The sequence below is a fragment of the Pistacia vera genome, unplaced genomic scaffold (assembly GCF_008641045.1).
Source record: "Pistacia vera cultivar Batoury unplaced genomic scaffold, PisVer_v2 Contig673, whole genome shotgun sequence".
Lineage (NCBI taxonomy): Eukaryota > Viridiplantae > Streptophyta > Magnoliopsida > Sapindales > Anacardiaceae > Pistacia > Pistacia vera.
This window is the reverse complement of record NW_022196527.1, coordinates 1734469-1752189: the sequence shown is the minus strand read 5'-3', so window position 1 is coordinate 1752189 and position 17721 is coordinate 1734469. Positions and strand designations below refer to the sequence as shown.

The 17721-nt window shown below is 35.5% G+C and overlaps 2 protein-coding genes and 1 pseudogene across 2 annotated transcripts; 2 read left to right on the top strand and 1 right to left on the bottom strand.

The window, feature by feature from the left end:
* Nucleotides 1-3411: 3411 nt before the first annotated feature.
* LOC116113128 lies at nt 3412-4746 on the top strand (annotated as a pseudogene).
* A 3924-nt stretch (nt 4747-8670) lies between these two features.
* Nucleotides 8671-10355, top strand: LOC116113172. Its single transcript, XM_031399332.1, has one exon. The coding sequence runs from the start codon at nt 9040-9042 to the stop codon at nt 10306-10308; it is 1269 nt and encodes a 422-aa protein (XP_031255192.1). The 5' UTR covers nt 8671-9039; the 3' UTR covers nt 10309-10355.
* Nucleotides 10356-10544: 189 nt separating this feature from the next.
* LOC116113073 lies at nt 10545-13218 on the bottom strand. Its single transcript, XM_031399228.1, has 3 exons — nt 12945-13218; nt 11383-11614; nt 10545-11042 (listed from the first exon to the last, which is right to left on the bottom strand). The coding sequence occupies exons 1-3, from the start codon at nt 13046-13048 to the stop codon at nt 10746-10748; spliced, it is 633 nt and encodes a 210-aa protein (XP_031255088.1). The 5' UTR covers nt 13049-13218; the 3' UTR covers nt 10545-10745.
* Nucleotides 13219-17721: the final 4503 nt, after the last annotated feature.

The following is a 17721-nucleotide window of genomic DNA, read 5'->3' as shown; positions in this document are numbered from 1 at the left end:
AGACGTAGCGGCTAAGAGGGCGGGCATTCAAAATCCGAGCGGGAACTTTTTAATTAGTCAGGCCTTTTTTGGACTTATGGTCCATGGGCCGAAGCCCATCAAATCTCAGACAGAACATTTAACCCATCACCATGCAATGTCCCATTCCCAGCAATATATATTATGTTTTGTTATAAATTTATTAATGGAGTGACAAAGGTGAAGACTGGCTTAGGGTTTATTTTGGATTCTTCATATAAATATTTTTGTGGTCTTTAATTTTCTACTGTTTAACATGTATGCGAATTATTATGCAATATAATTAATCTCGTAATTGGTTTTTAAGGTTTAAGATTTCAATAATGTTTTACTTACAACTAAGTTATACAACTAAACAAAAATTACACAAAATTTACGTAAAATTTACGTAAAATAACTATTGCTATGTCCTTTTTTTTTTATCTAGTTGTACGACTCAGTTGTAAGTGTGGCATTGCTCGTATGATTTAGAGTTTAAAAGTGACGTTATAGTGTAATCTTTCAGAGTAATTAACTGATCATTAATTCAGGTCTAATCATGAGTTTGCATCTAATCTAGGGGAGCATTACAGCTATATCATTCTATTTTGTAGGGTAATTATTTCTTATTCTAGTTCAATCTCATCTTCCTGAAATGGATCATCCAATTGGTAAATATATACATGTTGTGGTGTCTTTATCTTGTAATATCTCTATATATATTACTGTATAACAAAATATTGACAAGGGTTTGGAAGAAATTTTATAATGTTCCTGCAGTGTGATTAAGCCGGGGTTTGCCAGGTGGTCATAATTTTTCTTCATACTTAATTGTTCTTTTTTAATTTAAACCTTTCTTCTTCAACCTCTTAAACTCAACTCATCTTCCCCATTATTTTGTTATATCCAATATTTAACTCTATAACTTACACATTCTCGTACCAAGTTACTCAGTAAAATACCCCTTTATAACTTCATATTAGCAACATGCATATATATATATATATATATATATATATATAGAGAGAGAGAGAGAGAGAGAGAGAGAGAGAGAGAGAGAGAGTTGGCATAATATGGTTGACAATATAAGCCCGTATTAAGTTGTATAGATTGAAAAGAAGTGTGAAAATTATTTTTTAGGGTGGAAAAGTTAAGAGAATGAGAATAAATGGTGAATATGGATAAAATTTAAGAGGTTGAAGAAGACAAGGTGAGTTTTTGATCGATTGGTGTGGTTCGACAACATGAGTTAAGCCATTTAGTTATTCTCGTCTTCCAGTACATTTTGGTGGTCTAGAGTGGGTTCTTTGTTAAATTTATACAATAAATAGTAGAATTGAAGGTAAAAAAAAAAAATGAGTGAAAATGGTGAATAAGAAAGAAGAGGAGAGGAGGACATTTGGGAAGTCACGATGAGAAGAGAAAGATATTGGATGACTAAAAAGTAAAAAGAAAAGGGAAAACTTTTATCATTATTCATTAATGTGGTAACTATTATCTACGCAACCTCACGTGCATGCAACCTGCTAGCACGCATTACGTAAACATAATACAGTACATAAATAAATATATACAATTGTAAATTAAATATAAATAAAAAAATTATATATATTTTTCAGAGCACGTACGTATAAATAATCCAAAAGACATATTTTACTTCTTCATGCAAGGGTGCGTTACCATGTCTTGATATATTGAGATTTTTTGTAGAGGGAAGAAAAGAGAGTAAACCAGAGAGTATAATAATGAATGAATGGGGGATAAATGAGGTGTGTTGGATTACGTAAATGTTGAGGGGGATGAGTGAGGAGAGTTTAAAGTTGAAAGAGAAGAGAAAGTGATGTGTATATGTATACGTTAGGGTGTATTGGGTTGGTCATGGTCATGCATGGAAGCATTTCCCAATAAGAGAATCGAATCAGTCCCCCTTTCCTTTTGCTTTTTCACAGTTTGCTACAGCCTTCTTTACCAGTCCCCAAGAAATTGGTGGATGATCATCTCATCTCTTATGGGTTTTTATTTATTTTTATTTTTCCTTTTCTGTCTTTCCAAGTTGTTCCTCTCTAGAGAGAGAGAGATTGATCAAGATTTCGAAAGAAAAAAAAAAAAACTAGAGGACGAGAAGGGAAAAAAGAAAATGACAGAGAAAAAGCCATTGCAGTAGTGAAGAGAAAAGAAAAGAAAAAGATGGTCAAATTTGATGAACCTCAAGACTTCGATCCTCTTCCATCATCAGCTTCGACTATCTTTACGAACTCTAACTACCATTTCCTTTAATTCCCCTAGCTCTCTCTCTCTATATATATCTCTTCTCTTAAATAATTATCATCATATTAATTTTCTCGTCTCATTCAATTCAATATTAATTTCAACAATGTAACTCTTATAAATATTTAAACAACGTTCTTAGTTGTAGCCATGCACAACTTTTACTTTACCCTTCGCGACGTTGATTCAGGCTCAGTAGTACCAAATATATCCCTCTAAATTTACCAAATCTGACATGCACGAGTGGCCCCAATTAAGATAATAATATACACACAGGCAATCCATGATTTTTACTGACGAAGATATATGACCGAGATACCAAGCATACGATCGATCAGGGTATTTAATGGTCTAGCAAAAGATGTCCAAACTCTTGGAAAATTTAATTAATTAGGGTTTCATAAGAACCCATTTGACTTATTTTTTGTAAAATTAGGGTTTGAAGTACGAAGAAAAAATAGAAGAATATTCAAATTTGAAAAGTACCACCATTTTCCCTCATACAGTGACTGTGGAGGAAGTGGGATCTCAAAGTTACAAAGTATGGAATGCGAGAGGAGACATGACAAGTCCTTGGTTATATCTTAAGATATAAATAGAATAGGGACGTGGGTCCTTTTTCCCTAAGGTTTTTATTTATTTATCTATTTTGTTCTGCTTTGAAGAATATTCATTTTGTCTGTTGAGACATATAGGTGAACTTTGTTCCTCATCATCCTATCCCAACTCATAAAGAAACATTTAGGCCATACTTCTACTATTGCATGAACCAAATTCAGTAGACAACCACAGAAATTGAGGGCCTGAATATAATTGTCATACTTCTATGATATAGATCTTTTTTTTTGGTAATCGGGTTTTTTAAGCCATTATACGTACTCCATTAATCTCCGATATCTATTAAACATCATACAAGTTTAAAGGATCGATAAATCACAATGTTATTGTGGTAGGAGGTCTGAAAGTTTGAAACTAAGAACTCAAAGAATAAGCAAACTTTTTTCATGTCAAATCAACCTTTTAGAGTTTTCATGATATATAATTCTTAATTTCTCTGGAGAGATTGTTAGAAATATCTCAAATTTGATGGACAGAGGATCGAATTCTATATAGTTTTTTTCAAATTAATTAAGTTGTGCTTTTACAATGCAAGAAGCTATTATGTGGGCATTTTTGGAACTTGGATATGCAATTTGTGTTGTGGGCATATTGTTTAAGCAGTTGCCACCTTTAGAACTGAAGCCTCAAAAGAGGGTGTAATGTATTGGCTTTAATAGTATCTTTTAAATCCAAATTCAAAATTTATTTCTTCTTTAAATTTTAGTTTGTTGTGTTGTGTGATTCCATTGTTCAAGGAGCGAAAGTGAAGACTACGAAAAAGAAAATGTAAGCCTCCCTCTGGCAACCTCAATCTGCTCCGATTCTCGAGGTCTTATAACAAGTATATAAACCACCTTAACCCCCAATCCAAAATCACAAATCTCTCTTGTTCTCTTCCTAAACACTCCTTTTCAACTCTCTGTTTGGTTGAGGTGAGAGCTTACACACCACATCTATTTTAATTTTCATGCTTTTCCTCTTCTCTTCTTCATTTCCTATATATTTCTGCAACTACTCTATGCATGTAAAGTTATCAATTATGTTATATGTTACGGCACTTATTTATTTTTATTTCATTTAATAACTCTCCTTGTCTGTGGGGTGAGTTGATGATCAGATCATGAGTAGGCCAGGAACTGGAATTGCAGATCATGCAACCACTTGAACTTCCAAAGAAGGGACTCATGCCACGGTGTGGAGACCAAGACCTGGTGATTACGGAAGTTTTGGTGGGAGAGGTAGTAGCTCATCTTTTGGATTCAGTACTGGTCCTGATGTTAGGCCTGGTGACTGGTACTGCACCGTTGGCAACTGTGGAGCCCATAACTTCGCTAGCCGCTCCAGCTGCTTCAAGTTTGGCGCTTCCAAAGATGACTCTGGTGGATTAGTTGAGGGTGACATGCCTCGAATGAGAAGTAGTTTTGGCTTCGCCAGTGGAGCTCTAGTCGCTCTGGATGGAAATCTGGGGACTGGATTTGTACCAGGTTCATTAATTTAATTTGCTCGTTACATTTTTCCTTTTGAAACGTCTAGTGCAAACATAAATTTCACATCTCTCTCTTTATAGATATATTATATGTGTACGAGTCCGTGCATGCGATGCACTGTGATTTCAAATACTATTCTGTTGATAAGCTTGATTGAATTGGACAGGTCTGGTTGCAATGACCACAACTTTGCTAGTCGTATGGAATGTTTCAGATGCAATGCTCCTAGGGATTCTGGCAATAAGTTTTCGTATTAATCATATTGTCCTTAAATTTTCGAGTAAGGGTTTTCTAATTAATTAATATTATTTCCTTAATAATTTACAATATTAATTTCTTTCATGTAAGACTGACTAACTTCAAATTTTCAGCCACTGCAGTCCAACATGGAATGGAAATTAGACAATGGCTATGGCATCGAAGAATTCAGTCTCCTTTTTGCTCCCTATCTACAATCTATTTATTTCTTAATTTTAGAGATTTAAGGGTTTTCTTCTGCTAGCTGGGATGAAGGCTTCATTTTTTAGCATTTTGTGAGGTTTCTAATATCAAGTATACGCATGTAGTTCTGTATATCATCTCTGATATCTATCAGTGTCTTTTTTTTTCGGTGATGGTTTAATTTGAAGCTACTTTAAAAATGGTTGCTCATGTTTCTTCTCTCTCTCTCTCTCTCTAGATCTCTTTATTAAATATATCTTTGTGAATGTGTTAAAATTATCGATAGTTCAAGACTGCTTATTTTTTTGATGAACTACAAGTGGTCCAAGGAATATTTGACTTATAACTGTAAACAATTAGCATATTGCTCGTCTCTGCAAAGCATTTTAAAGGGGTTTATAGATGGACCACTATGGGATCTTTTGTTCATACAAAGAAAAACAGAGATAGATATATTCAACCCTATCTTTGAGTATTAATCTAACCTTCTGGCTACAGACATGAAACAATACCCTACTTAAATTAAAGAATCTATCTACATATTAAAGTGAAATTAATTATGTTTAACATGAGAATCAGATGCATCGATCTCTCATCAACTATATCTGTATATTTTACTGGAGAACTGAATGTTTTGCTGATAAGCTCTATGTAATGTAAACCCCCTGGATCTGATACATTATTTGACAGTTTACATGCATATGCATAGCATGTCCTTAATTCTGTAATGATGATCTTATTATGATTAACGGATGGGTTAAGTTTGAATGAGGGAAAATGAAGTTAAATGGGAGGTCTGTTTAAAAGAAAAAAGAAAAGTAAGAAAATTCACATAGGATCCAAACTTTTTAAGCTAAAAACAATTCATGGTTTCCCTCATTGACCTCTTTGGTTTTATATACAGCGAAAAATATTTTATTGATTGGTCAAAAAGTAACCACAATTCATTAGTGTCTGCTACTACACTCCATTACTTACTTTTAGCAAGATTCTTTGTTTCACTTTAACTTAAGCTTTATGTTACGTTTTGCTTTACTTTTTTGATGTTAGTGAAGCCAAGTACATCTCATTTAATCATGTTTTTTCTATTTATATTTTATAATTAATAGTCTTGTTGTAGTTTCTAATTGGAGAGATGATGATGATAGAGGAGGAGGAGGTATTGATAGATGATTAAGATAATAATTACAACAAAGACAAGACAATGGATGGAGAGGATCGATGCTGAAGAAAAGAGAACATGAGGATCTTTAATGGTGTTTAAATGGCGGAATTGGGTCCCAGAAAACACAATCGACACTAGCTATACTACTGATGTGAAACTGAAGAAATTCAGTGTTAAGAGTTGAAATATATTTAATCAACAACAACTGTGATAGTCAAATGCTAAGAAAAACAAGACAACTTTTTTCTCTCTAATATTTCCTTTTTTAAAGTTTTTTCCTTTTGTAAACTTTATATACCACCAAGCACCATGTTCAAATATCGTCAAAGTAATTCCCTTTTTTATCTTAATAAAACCAAGCATGCATGCGTCTTTTAATTTTTCAGGGAACATCATTACTTGTTGTATTATATCATCTTAACATTCTGCCTTTTATTTAAATCTAAATTTGGTGTTATATAGCCGAAATATACATATACTTACAACTAGATTTTTCTCCTTTTATGAATTCTTAGTTGGTTCATGGAGATTTCTTTGAAAAACCTAACCCTAACCCTATTTGAGCCGTAAGTCCAGCCTGGGAAGGTCCACAATTTAGTCCAAATTTCAAATAAAGTGGAAGTTTGGTTCATCATGATTCAAAACAAAAAGACAAAAATACAAAAACAAAAAATGGCGTTTGCATCAAGAAATTGAAGGTTAGTTTTAAGAGTTTAGGTGCTCGTATTTTGGATCCCATATGATTAAGGCTCTGTTTGTTTTATTATTTCTACCCATATTTCCAATCTTATTCCTAAAATACTTGTTTGTTTTGTTATTTGAGAAATATTAGTATATTTTTTAATTACCTTTAGACCCCTTAAGTTTATTAATTTCATTAAATCCCCCTAGAAAAAAAGTTTAAAAATTAACAAAAACATCCCCACCCACCCATACTTGTCAGATTTTGACAACCACCGTCGTTGGTAGTCGGAATCTCTCACAACTGTCTACAAACGATCGGAACTGGCTGGTAATTCACCAATCTGGTCGTCATTGACGGTCAACGACAGCCAAATCTTGGCCATCGTTGACCAACAATGACGGTCATATCTTTGGTCGTCGTTGACGGCTAGATCTGGACTTTTATGGCCGTCGACGGCCAGATCCGTGGTGGATCTGGCCGGAAAATGCCATATCAACGCCCTACTCCCAGATCCGACCGATCTGGGTCGTAACGCCATTTTTCAGCCAGATTTCGATGGTGGTGGCTAGAATCTGGCACTGTGGGTGGGTGGAGATGTTTTTGTTATTTTACAAAAATTTTATGTATGGGGGTGTTTAGTTAAATTGGCAAACCTATGGGGTTTTTTGGTAAATTTTTAAATTTTACCTCGTAATACTCCCCTATTCAATTACCCAATATTATTCTCAAAATTCTATCCAAAATAATCAAACAAACGAATCCTAAATTATTCACACGGTATGTTTGTTTGTCAATTAGTATTTGTATTATAATATGGAGACGCAATGTGTTCGATATAATGCTCAACAGAAAGTCTTTATATGGATTTTGGTTATGCTGGTTCAGTAATGCAACTAAGGTTACACTTCCAATTAAATTGTTTTACACATAAATGATAGATTTAAAATTCAAAATTCTGATATTCGAATCACATAGCTAATGCTGAATTGAAGTCTAAATTTATTCTTTATGATAGTTGATTGCAGCTATGGTAGAAGCAGATCTCCAAGGGGTAGGGTGCTGAAATATTCAACTTTTATTTATTCTTTTTAGTGTCAGGCTAACTTACGTGCACCTCAACTAATACTTTGAGACCTTAAAATTTTTGGTTGGATAAAAGCTCCAGTAACTATCTTTATTAACAACCCAAAGTGTTAAAAATCTTTCTTATTGAGTTGTATGTAACCTCCATGGCACACTATATAGAGAGGAAGTTAATGAAATAGTAAAATAGTAGGATATGTTCGTTTTATTATTTCATACCCTATTCTCTATCATATTCCCAAAATACCTGTTTGTTTAATTATTTGGGAAATACTATTATATTTTTTTAATTACTTTTAGACCCCTTGAGTTTATTAATTTAATTAAACACTTCTAGAAAAAAAGTTTTAAAATTAACAAAAACACCCCCACCCACCTATAGTTGTCAGATTCCGGCAACCATCGTCGGTGGTTGCCGGAATCTGTCACAATGACTTAGAAACGACTGGAACTGGCCGGTAATTCGTCGATCTGGCCTCTTGTGGCAGTCGACGGCCATATCTGGCCTTTTCTGGCCAGATCTGTGGTGGATTTGGCCGAAAAAGGCCATATCGCCGCACAATCAACTAGATCCGACCGGTATGTGTCGTAACGCCATTTTTCGACCAGATTCCGACTATGGTGGCAGGAATCTGGCATTGTGGGTGGGTGGGTGGGTGGGGGTGTTTTTGTCATTTTATAAAAATTTTATATATTGGGGTGTTTAGTTAAATTAGCAAATCTATGAGGTTTTTTTGTTAATTTTTAAATTTTACCTCGTAATACTCACCCTATATCCAAAATAATAAATCAAATGAACCCGTAATGTTCCTAAACCCGCTTTAAGCATCAAACAAAACAGAAACCTGCGTTTGTTTCCAACCTCATCAAATTAACAAATGAGGAAGAGAACGTTTACCCTTCTCTGCAAAACTTAACCCATTCTCTATGGATATATACTAATATGGGCCTAACGCCAGCTCCAGAACAGTCACAAAGTCTATTTAACCCAAAGTTTTAAATGAAGTGGACCGTTTGCTTCACCTAAGCTTCGGCCGACGTTAAAAAAGGCCTTTGAACAAAAATAGAGAAATGTTGCCGGGTTCTGTAATTGTGATTTTTGCATCAAGGAGTTTAAGGCAAGTTTTACGTTTTACGTTTTAGTCTCCTTGTATTCTTTTATCCAATATGGCCCTACTAACCATATGTTCGATATAATGCTTCAGAGAATTTTATTTTATTTTATTTTAATTATACCTGGAATTTGAGTTTTGGTTTTGCAGGTCAAGTAAGGGAGCTAAATTTACACTTCTGTTTTGAGGGTTTGACTAGCTATGGCTTATAAACAAGTAGGAATATTTCTACAAGGTTCAAAATATTATAAAACCAAGCGGAATGGAGCTGTGAAATTGACTGTTATGTTTTATAACTGCTCTGGAGAGTCCCCTAAAGAATTTTTGAGCTATGCATGGTATGAGAAAGTGTTTCCAAAGATAACAAGATTGAGCCAGTTATTTAAAAATGTGGATTTGATTGATGGAAGACTAGTTAATATCGAAGATGATTCGGTTGTCATTGATGAAGTCGTTGAGAATAGAATGCGTACTTTTAAGTCGTTTGTAAGGGTTTTTCTTGGGTGTCCTTCAGTTCAGCAAAGGATACAGAAGAATGTGGTGTCGTCCTTAGGGGGTTCAAAAAGTGCCCCACTGATTTGTTTTGATAAACCAGGGGAAAGAGAGCCTTTGGTTGTGAATTCACTCACCAAGGTGAACAACTTCCTCAAAGTTTCTGCCCAGCAAAGGAAGTCTGTTCGTCTCACTATATGCCCACAGGTTACACAGCACCGGATATGGACCGGTGCACTTGAGGAGATATTGAATGAATTGAAATTAGAAATTGATTTATTGAATGATCAATGCCCCAGCCAAGGGACCAAGATGGGTCAGCAGATTGTTTCCAGCTGTCTAAAGTTTTTAGCTGACACGGAAACTTCCAATGATCTTGACTCCATGTCATGGATGAAGCTTAACTCTGCAAAAGTTGTCGATTCTCCAGTTTCCTGCAAATGGGAAGAATTTCTTGAGATGGTCAATGATCTCATCAAGTGTTCAGACAGTGAAAAAGGGTTACTTTATCATATGTCGAAGCTTGAAGTCATGAGAGAAGGATTGTTTCAAATCAGGGATGTGTTGGTTGATAAACATATTGGATACAAGGAGGTTCGACATCAAGAATACTTACTGCGGAAGAAACTTTCCAAGACATTGGGTCACTCATCGCAATGCTTATTCACACTCTTGGTGTATTACCTGTATGGACAAGTTAGAGACATTGAAGTGGATGTTTGTGGTAATATATATCCAAGTGGTGAGAACAAGTTTACACTGTGCATGGGAAGAATTCTGACATCAGGTGAGGAGAAGATGGTCTGGAGAGGAGTTAAGCAGTTGGACAGGGCAGTTAGATTGTTCAAGTTTATATGGGAAACAGCAAACATGAAGGGAGTTTTGGAGTTGCAAGGTCACTTATGGTGTGTAGGGGCCGAAGAGAGGGCACTTACATATAGAGGGAATGCATTCTTTTTACATAGCATCAGTCTTTAGCATCTAAAGGCTATTTGTTTGGTGTAAACTTCATCTTCATCTATACTAAAGAGTACTGTTTATTGTATATGTTTTAAGATGACATGTTTGCTATGTTGCTATACTTGGCATTAAAAATGAGCTAAATTGAATTTTAGCCATCCAAATATACTAATCCAAACGCTCAAAATAGTGTTAAAACTTACGAAAAAATTATGTATTATGATGATGATGTGGGGAAAATTTGAACAGAATGGAGTACTTAAATATAACATCGCCCATTTCATTTCTTTTGGTTCTTTCAAAATGATCAAATTGGAAAAATTCTTGAATGTTGTACTTCAGACAGGAGTACAGTTCCAACGCACACAAGTCCTGAAAATTGCCAGCGGGTTTACAGTTTGAACTCAAGAACCACAAAAATTAGAGTCATTCAATCTGAAGTATTACATTTCAACTCATTTCAGTTTAGATTTTGAAGACCTCTGCACAGGTTTTGCAATGGGTCGAGCTGGTGCATTCTTCGCAAACTTCTTCATATCATACTTGATTGATGAGAAGGCACATAGCACGACAATCAACATTGTTGGATAGACATAGACAGATTTGGTAGGATCTGGGCTTGCTGACTTTCCGAGGATCCCTTCCTTGATAAGGCCCCATATTATTAAAAGTGTCCCAAACATACTCATCCTTCCAGGTTTTAAGATACCCACAAGTGCTCCTGCCACAGAGAAGTAGCTTCCTGCAAGAACCTGGTACAAGAACAGCATGACAGAGAAATCAATAATAGCTACAATTAGAAAACGAACTCAAAATATGAACATATTACAGTAAAAATTAAATCCAGGGAATTTGAGAACAAAAAGTGAAGCCAGTTACCAGTGGACAACACGATTCTGTGGCTTAGGATCAATTAGTGTTGTCTACTTAAATTCCCAATTTCTTAGATGGTACACAAGTCAGTTGTATATTCTAGAAATGATTTGCATATCAAAGATCTGACTGGGAAAACTTTGGGGGAAGATTGAGAACCACTTATGAATAAATAAACAAAAATCAATTAGAGGAAGATGAAAAGTGGAAAATTGGAACCTCTAAGCGCTGGAGATCAGTCACTGCAGAGGCCTCCTTCACGCTGGTTAAGTTATAAATGTCCAACAGGTTATCCCAGCTTGGAACAGTCATGTTTTGGAGAAGGCCGTGCACAACAGCTCCAGGATAAAGAAGGGCCTTCACAACAGGAGTGGGAAAGATATCACTTGCAATCAACTGAGAAGAAGTGACATGGATGGGTGTTGCACACATACCAGCTCTGCATGGAACCCTGTAAAAACAAAAATTTAAAGAAACTAAGCCAAACATGAAGCAAATACATCAACATTTTTCACTTATTTTTGGATTTCTAATCTACACAGCAGTAGACGAAAATAGATATGCTTGTCTGAACTACATCTCTTTTTCCAACAAAATATGCTATTAGAAAATGGCAGAACAATTTTTAGGGGCAGTTGAGCAGTGAAATCCAGCTTACCTAAATTGAAAGTTCATTGAAACTTCATCAAAGTCAACATAACATGATTAGAGAATCAAACTAGAATAATGCAATGAATCAGCTTTTTATCATCTCACAATTGTAACTTTTTCCTTTTACTCTAAAACCCTATCCAATTGAAAAGCCAAAAAGTTACTGAAATTAATGCATTTCATCATGCTAATTGTACATCTAAGCTTTCCATCCGTGTAAGATTTAAAAGATAAAAAAAAAGACTAATTCTTTGAACAAGAAAAGTATTAAATTGGAAAGTTAAAGAGAGCTCAAACTTTTTTCACTTTTCTGTCGTTTCTTTACTAAGGATGAGATCCAAAACAGAGCACCCTATGCACTTCAATCCAGTTATGGCATCAAAAGAAAAATGATAATCCATATATGTCTGAAACTGTACTTAAAGCAAAAGGGAACTTGAGATTTGGAACAACAAAAGAATCAGAGCATCGGGTCCCCTATGACACCAAACTCCTAAAAATGTAGCACTCATCATGAGTTACTTCAAACTTAAAAGCATCCCATCAAGCCATTCGTGCAACCAGACGACCAATCAAGCCCAGAGTCCACCAATCTCCATGATCACTAAAAGCCATTTTATGATTAATGTTTAAATACTTAATTATATATGCTCAACTTAGCCCAGTTTATAAACAACAAACCTCTATTTGATTAGATAACAAGTAATTCATACATATAAAAATTCTTGCGCAACTCTGGATTTAAGTGCTAACTCAAGCAAGCATCAAGAACAATCAAAAGCAAAATTAGCCACAAAGGTGCAAAATAAAATTATTCATGATTAAAGAGAAAACTCAGAAACACGTTTGAGTACCACACAGATGTCTAACACGCAGAATTCTGCAAAATTATCAAAAGTCAACCTCAAAACCGATTGATAAAAATCATCACCACCATATTATAAGGCCCAATCTGTGGCATTTCGTGTAACTTTTTCCTTTCAGTTTGATGATCAGATAAGCTAGTTAGAGTGAATTCTGAGACCCAAAAAACCCACAAACTCTTATATGCATTTAAAAAAAAAAAAGGTAAAACCCAGAAGGTAAAAGAGCAATTCTTAATCTGGGTATTGGTTATGTGATTGTAATACCTGAAGAGCGGGATCTGGAGAATGATTAGGAAGAAATAAACCCGAGATGCAACTGATGTAATATTGCTTATCCATCCTTTTGATGACGATGAAGGAGTTGCCATTGTTAGGGGAAGGTTCAACTCAGCTTACCTCTCAAAAGTCGTGGTATCAGAATCGAACAGTCTAGTTCTAGTGCCTAATTACACAACATCGCCATGGACAGCTTTTGTTTTGGGGTTTCAAAATCTAACAATTATTTCGCTATCATATGCTTGCTTCGTTGGCTATTGCACTCATGGTGGCGTTTGGTTTATTATTTTGGGTAGTATTTTAGGGATAGTTGGATAGGAAAGTATTACGAAATAAAATTTAAAAAGTTATAAAAAAGCTTTCAAGGTTTTCTAATTTAATAAACACCCCAATATATTAAAATATTATAAAATGATAAAAACATTCCTATACCAGTAGTGCCAGATTTCAGCCACCATCGTTAGAATCTGGCCAAAAAATTAGATAACCACATATACCGGTCGGATCTGGCTGGTATTTGATCGATATGGCTTTTTCTGGCCATATCCACCACGGATCTGGTTGGAAAATGCCAGATCTAAGGCCGGATGTGGGTCGTTGACGGCCAAAGATATGACCATCGCTGACGGCCATATCTAGCCATTACCGGCCATTTTCGGTGCTCATGTGACTGTTGTGACAGATTCCAGCCACCACCGGCGGTGATTGCCAGAATCTGGCAAGTATTGGTGGATGGAAGTGTTTTTGTTAGTTTTTAAACCTTTTTTTTTTTTTTTTTGGGTATTTAATGAAATTAATAAACTTATAGGGTTTAAAAGTAATTAAAAAAAATAGACTAATATTTTGGGAATAACGTATTAGACAATATTTGAAGAATAAGATTAGAAATATGGATAAAAATAATAAGTCAAACACATCCCATGATATTTTTAATCATTTAATTAATTTAAAGACTATATTTGCCCAAAGGTTCTCCGCTCTCCACAGTCATAACCCCATAATTAATGTTATGGACAAATTTTAATAAGATAATTTTTTATTTTTTTTTCCAAAGTGTTTAGATTAATTTACGTATCACTCGTTTAATTCTCCAGGTTTTTGAAATTAACAATTAGATAAACCCTCTAATAACTTATTAGCAATTGAAGAGTTATAAACTCAAGACTTCTCGAATAATATATCCGAAAGTCTCATTTTAGTTAATATATAATTGTTATGTCTTCCATATTTGATTATTACACAATTAAAACTTTATGTTTCTAGAAAATGTAAATAATATTAAAGATTGAATTTTTAACTTTAAAACTGTTGGATTAATGGAAATGATCGGTTCATAAAAGTGTCAAACAAATTAAGTTAAGAATTTAAGTTTTAATTATTTTATTATATTAAAATTTGTTGAATCATTAAATTAAATGAGATGATGAAGCCAGGACAGAGTGGGCTGAAGAGGCCAAAGTACCAGACCCAAACATGATAAAAGGCCGTTTAGGTTTCAGTGAACTGCCGAAGAAATGATATACATTAAACATGATTTTTATCCCCACATCCTCCGCCGCTACCAACGGGTGATTGTAGTCTAGATACCTCAAGAAGTTGAAGATGCTAGAACCACAACGGTGATATTATATTTAGTACCCGGACTTACAGCCAGATACTGTACAGGAAGAAGAGCTTCAGCAGTCTCATAATTACTATCTCCATAAATCCAGGTGACAACAATACATGCATGCACCCAGTTCATCTGCAAAGCAAACATCTCAGATTCCAGACATTTCTTCGGATACTTATCCAGATACATCTCTCCGATAAATCCCTACTGACTAGATTCAATCAATAGGTTGTCTCGACTTCCAGGATGAAAACTCGTGGCACGTTACCAACTTGTCAAATGATTAACGATCTACGTGTCTTAAAATATATAGTTGTGTCCTTTATGAAAAATAGGAGTGGACTAAATGGTAATTTGCCTTTTCAATGTAATATCTCCCCTCTTCTTTGTAAAAAGTCAAGTATTATAAGAATATGTTTTGTCAAGAATTGTAGGCTACTTAATGTAAAAAAAAAAAAAAAAACCCAAAAGTCAAACAGGTTAGTCTTTATTTAATGTCTACTTTATGAGTGGTTGTACCCATTTTATCTATAAATAAAGGCTTTTACCTTCTCGAGGAGGAGGAGGAACTTTGTTGTAAACTTTGTAAACACTTTTGTTTATTTCTCTCACTCTTCTTTTCCATATTTTCTCTACACTTCCATACTTTCTCTACACATCTTTACTATACTTCTTCCATGTTTCTTTCATATTTCTAAGTTTCCCTCAACCTCAAGGGTGTTGTAATGCTTTGAAAATGTTATAGATAGCAAAAGATCTCATATATGATCCAGTCACTGGTCACACTCCATTTGATCTTGACTGCCAATGCTCAGAATGCCGTGATGATCCAATTTGGGAAATTGATGAGCATTATCTTCCAAGACGAAACTATTCCAACCAGAAAAAGAAGAAAGCTCGCTGTAGTCAGACAGATCTTCATTCCCGGTTTGAAGAACATGATCCTGAAGTTGGTCTTCTTGGTCAACCGTCTGGTAAATTTGACTATTATGTCAAATATTCTCCACCAGCCATAAAAGATTCCCCATCCAATAATCCCTCATGGGACATCCCTCCGAAACCCCAACCCACATCACCTTTAAAACTATCCAAACCTGCCAAATCACCTTACTTCAAACAACCTTTACCATGTTATCAACAGTCTCTGCGGTGGATTGCAAAAGAACATAAACCAACCCATTCACCCCTTGCTCATACTCCCCCTGTTCAGTCCGTTATGATGATCCAATCCCCTGAGCCCTCAAAGACAAGACAACATTTCAATTATGATACATATTTTCCTTCTCTTTAGGAAACTGCCACTCAACAACCAAGAGTTGTTCCTTCCAAAGCTATACAGCCTGATGGATCCACACCTAAACTCTCCCAAGCTGAAGCAGTTCTCAATTGGCAAACTGAAAATGCTTTAGCCCAAAACAAAACCATGACCAGACTTGAACAAAAACTGGATTTAGTAGTTCATCAGGTGGACTCTCAGTCTTAGAACCAAACTATACTGATTTCTCGGATACAAAAACAAACTGATCATCTCCAAAACCGGATTGATCAGCTCCATCAGGAATTAATGCACATTGTCAGCAGCTCTCATGGTTATTCAGCTTAGTTTCTCCATAAGAAAGCAGAAATGAAGTCATTAAAAACCCAAATGGCATCGCTTCAGCAGGAATTTCTTAAGCAAAAACTCAGACAACCACCGACTTTCCCTAAAATGTCATTAGTACCAAACCCTTTTGACTCCACCACAGCATGGCCACAACCCTCTTTTTCCCCTTTCCCAAAAATTAGCCAACCTTTGGTCTCACCTCATATACCTTATGGTGCTGTTCAAGCTTTTGGCAACACTGAACAGTTATATGCCAAGCTCCGCAAAGAACGTGATGAAAAGATCAAGCTGGAACGAGAAAAAAAGAAGCTAGAAAAGTATTCTGCTAGACCACAGACCCCATCCGCTGATATTCCCAACTCTTTCTCTTCCAGTCACTCAGATCCTCAATCTCCTAAGCCTCATCGTCCTTTATCTAAGGATAAGGCTCCGATGCACATAATGATGATGGAAGATCGCCAACCTTTTGCTAATCCTGACTCTTCAGAAAATTCCGTCTCTTCCAATTTTATGAGCTCCTTTTTGCAAGACATGGCAGAAAGGCAACGTCTTGCTGCTTCGGGTCTTTCTCAAGATTCTTTATCTACCTTCCAAACAGAATCAGAAGCCGATATACCTTCGACAATGAATCATTTGAAAGTGACTTTGACTCTGACAGTAATACTTCTTATCAACATCCTAATGTTTATCCTCAACTGATGACCTATCAACCTGAATCGTCTAGACCACCTGTTGTTTTTGAGGTCGATGATGAGATGCCTGAAGGTGATGATTCCATTCCAGACTCTCCGCCTATGTATCAACAATCTCGTCATACTCCGGCTGAACGTGACTCTTATACAGCCTCAGCAAAGCTCCACACTTTTACCGTCGATGATCTTCCTCCACACAAATGTAGAACTCGAATGTATGAATTTCAAGCCTGGTTACAAGCTGAGATGCTGAAACCTAATGCCCAAGTCTCTACTGTACTTACACAGTTTACAGCTAGATTTGGTGGCATTCTCCGTGATTGGTGGATAAGTCTTCAGGAGTATAGACAAAATTTGTTCATCCAAATGCCAGATATCAACCAAGCCCTGTATCTGTTGTATGATGAATTCTGTGGATTACCTCACCTCTATGAGAACCAAGTTAGAGAAGAATATTTCAAGATGCGATGCTGTTCTCTAAAAAAGAAAGATCTTGATAGGCATTACAAAGAGATGGTAAAAAGGTATCATATACTTAGGGGTATGGATGATCCTAATATGAAGCAAGCCTTTTTGGCATCAATTCCTTAATCCCTAAATCATGAAGCAACCAAGCTTATGCAGTCCCAGAACAAACAACTTGGATCCACTTCTCCTGGCGAAATTTACCAATTTGTTATTCTTGCTCTGGAAAAGCTTTGTTCTCATAAACAGTTTTTTGATGATTATATGAAGCGTTCTAAACAGCTGACCAAGGTTTGTCAACGACCAGACTTGTAGATCAAATGCAAATCAGATCGCTCATGTTCTTGTCCTACCAAGAAGAAGTTTCATTCTAGACACATCAAGTTTTCTCCA

Excerpts from the sequence above, each read along its gene's own strand:
- LOC116113172 (XM_031399332.1), top strand. The coding sequence starts at position 9,040 with ATGGCTTATAAACAAGTAGGAATATTTCTACAAGGTTCAAAATATTAT.
- LOC116113073 (XM_031399228.1), bottom strand. The coding sequence starts at position 13,048 with ATGGCAACTCCTTCATCGTCATCAAAAGGATGGATAAGCAATATTACA. Across the intron at positions 11,615-12,944 it reads CTCCAGATCCCGCTCTTCAG|GGTTCCATGCAGAGCTGGTA; the intron begins GTATTACAATCA and ends TTGTTTTTACAG. Across the intron at positions 11,043-11,382 it reads CTGATCTCCAGCGCTTAGAG|GTTCTTGCAGGAAGCTACTT; the intron begins GTTCCAATTTTC and ends TTCTTGTACCAG.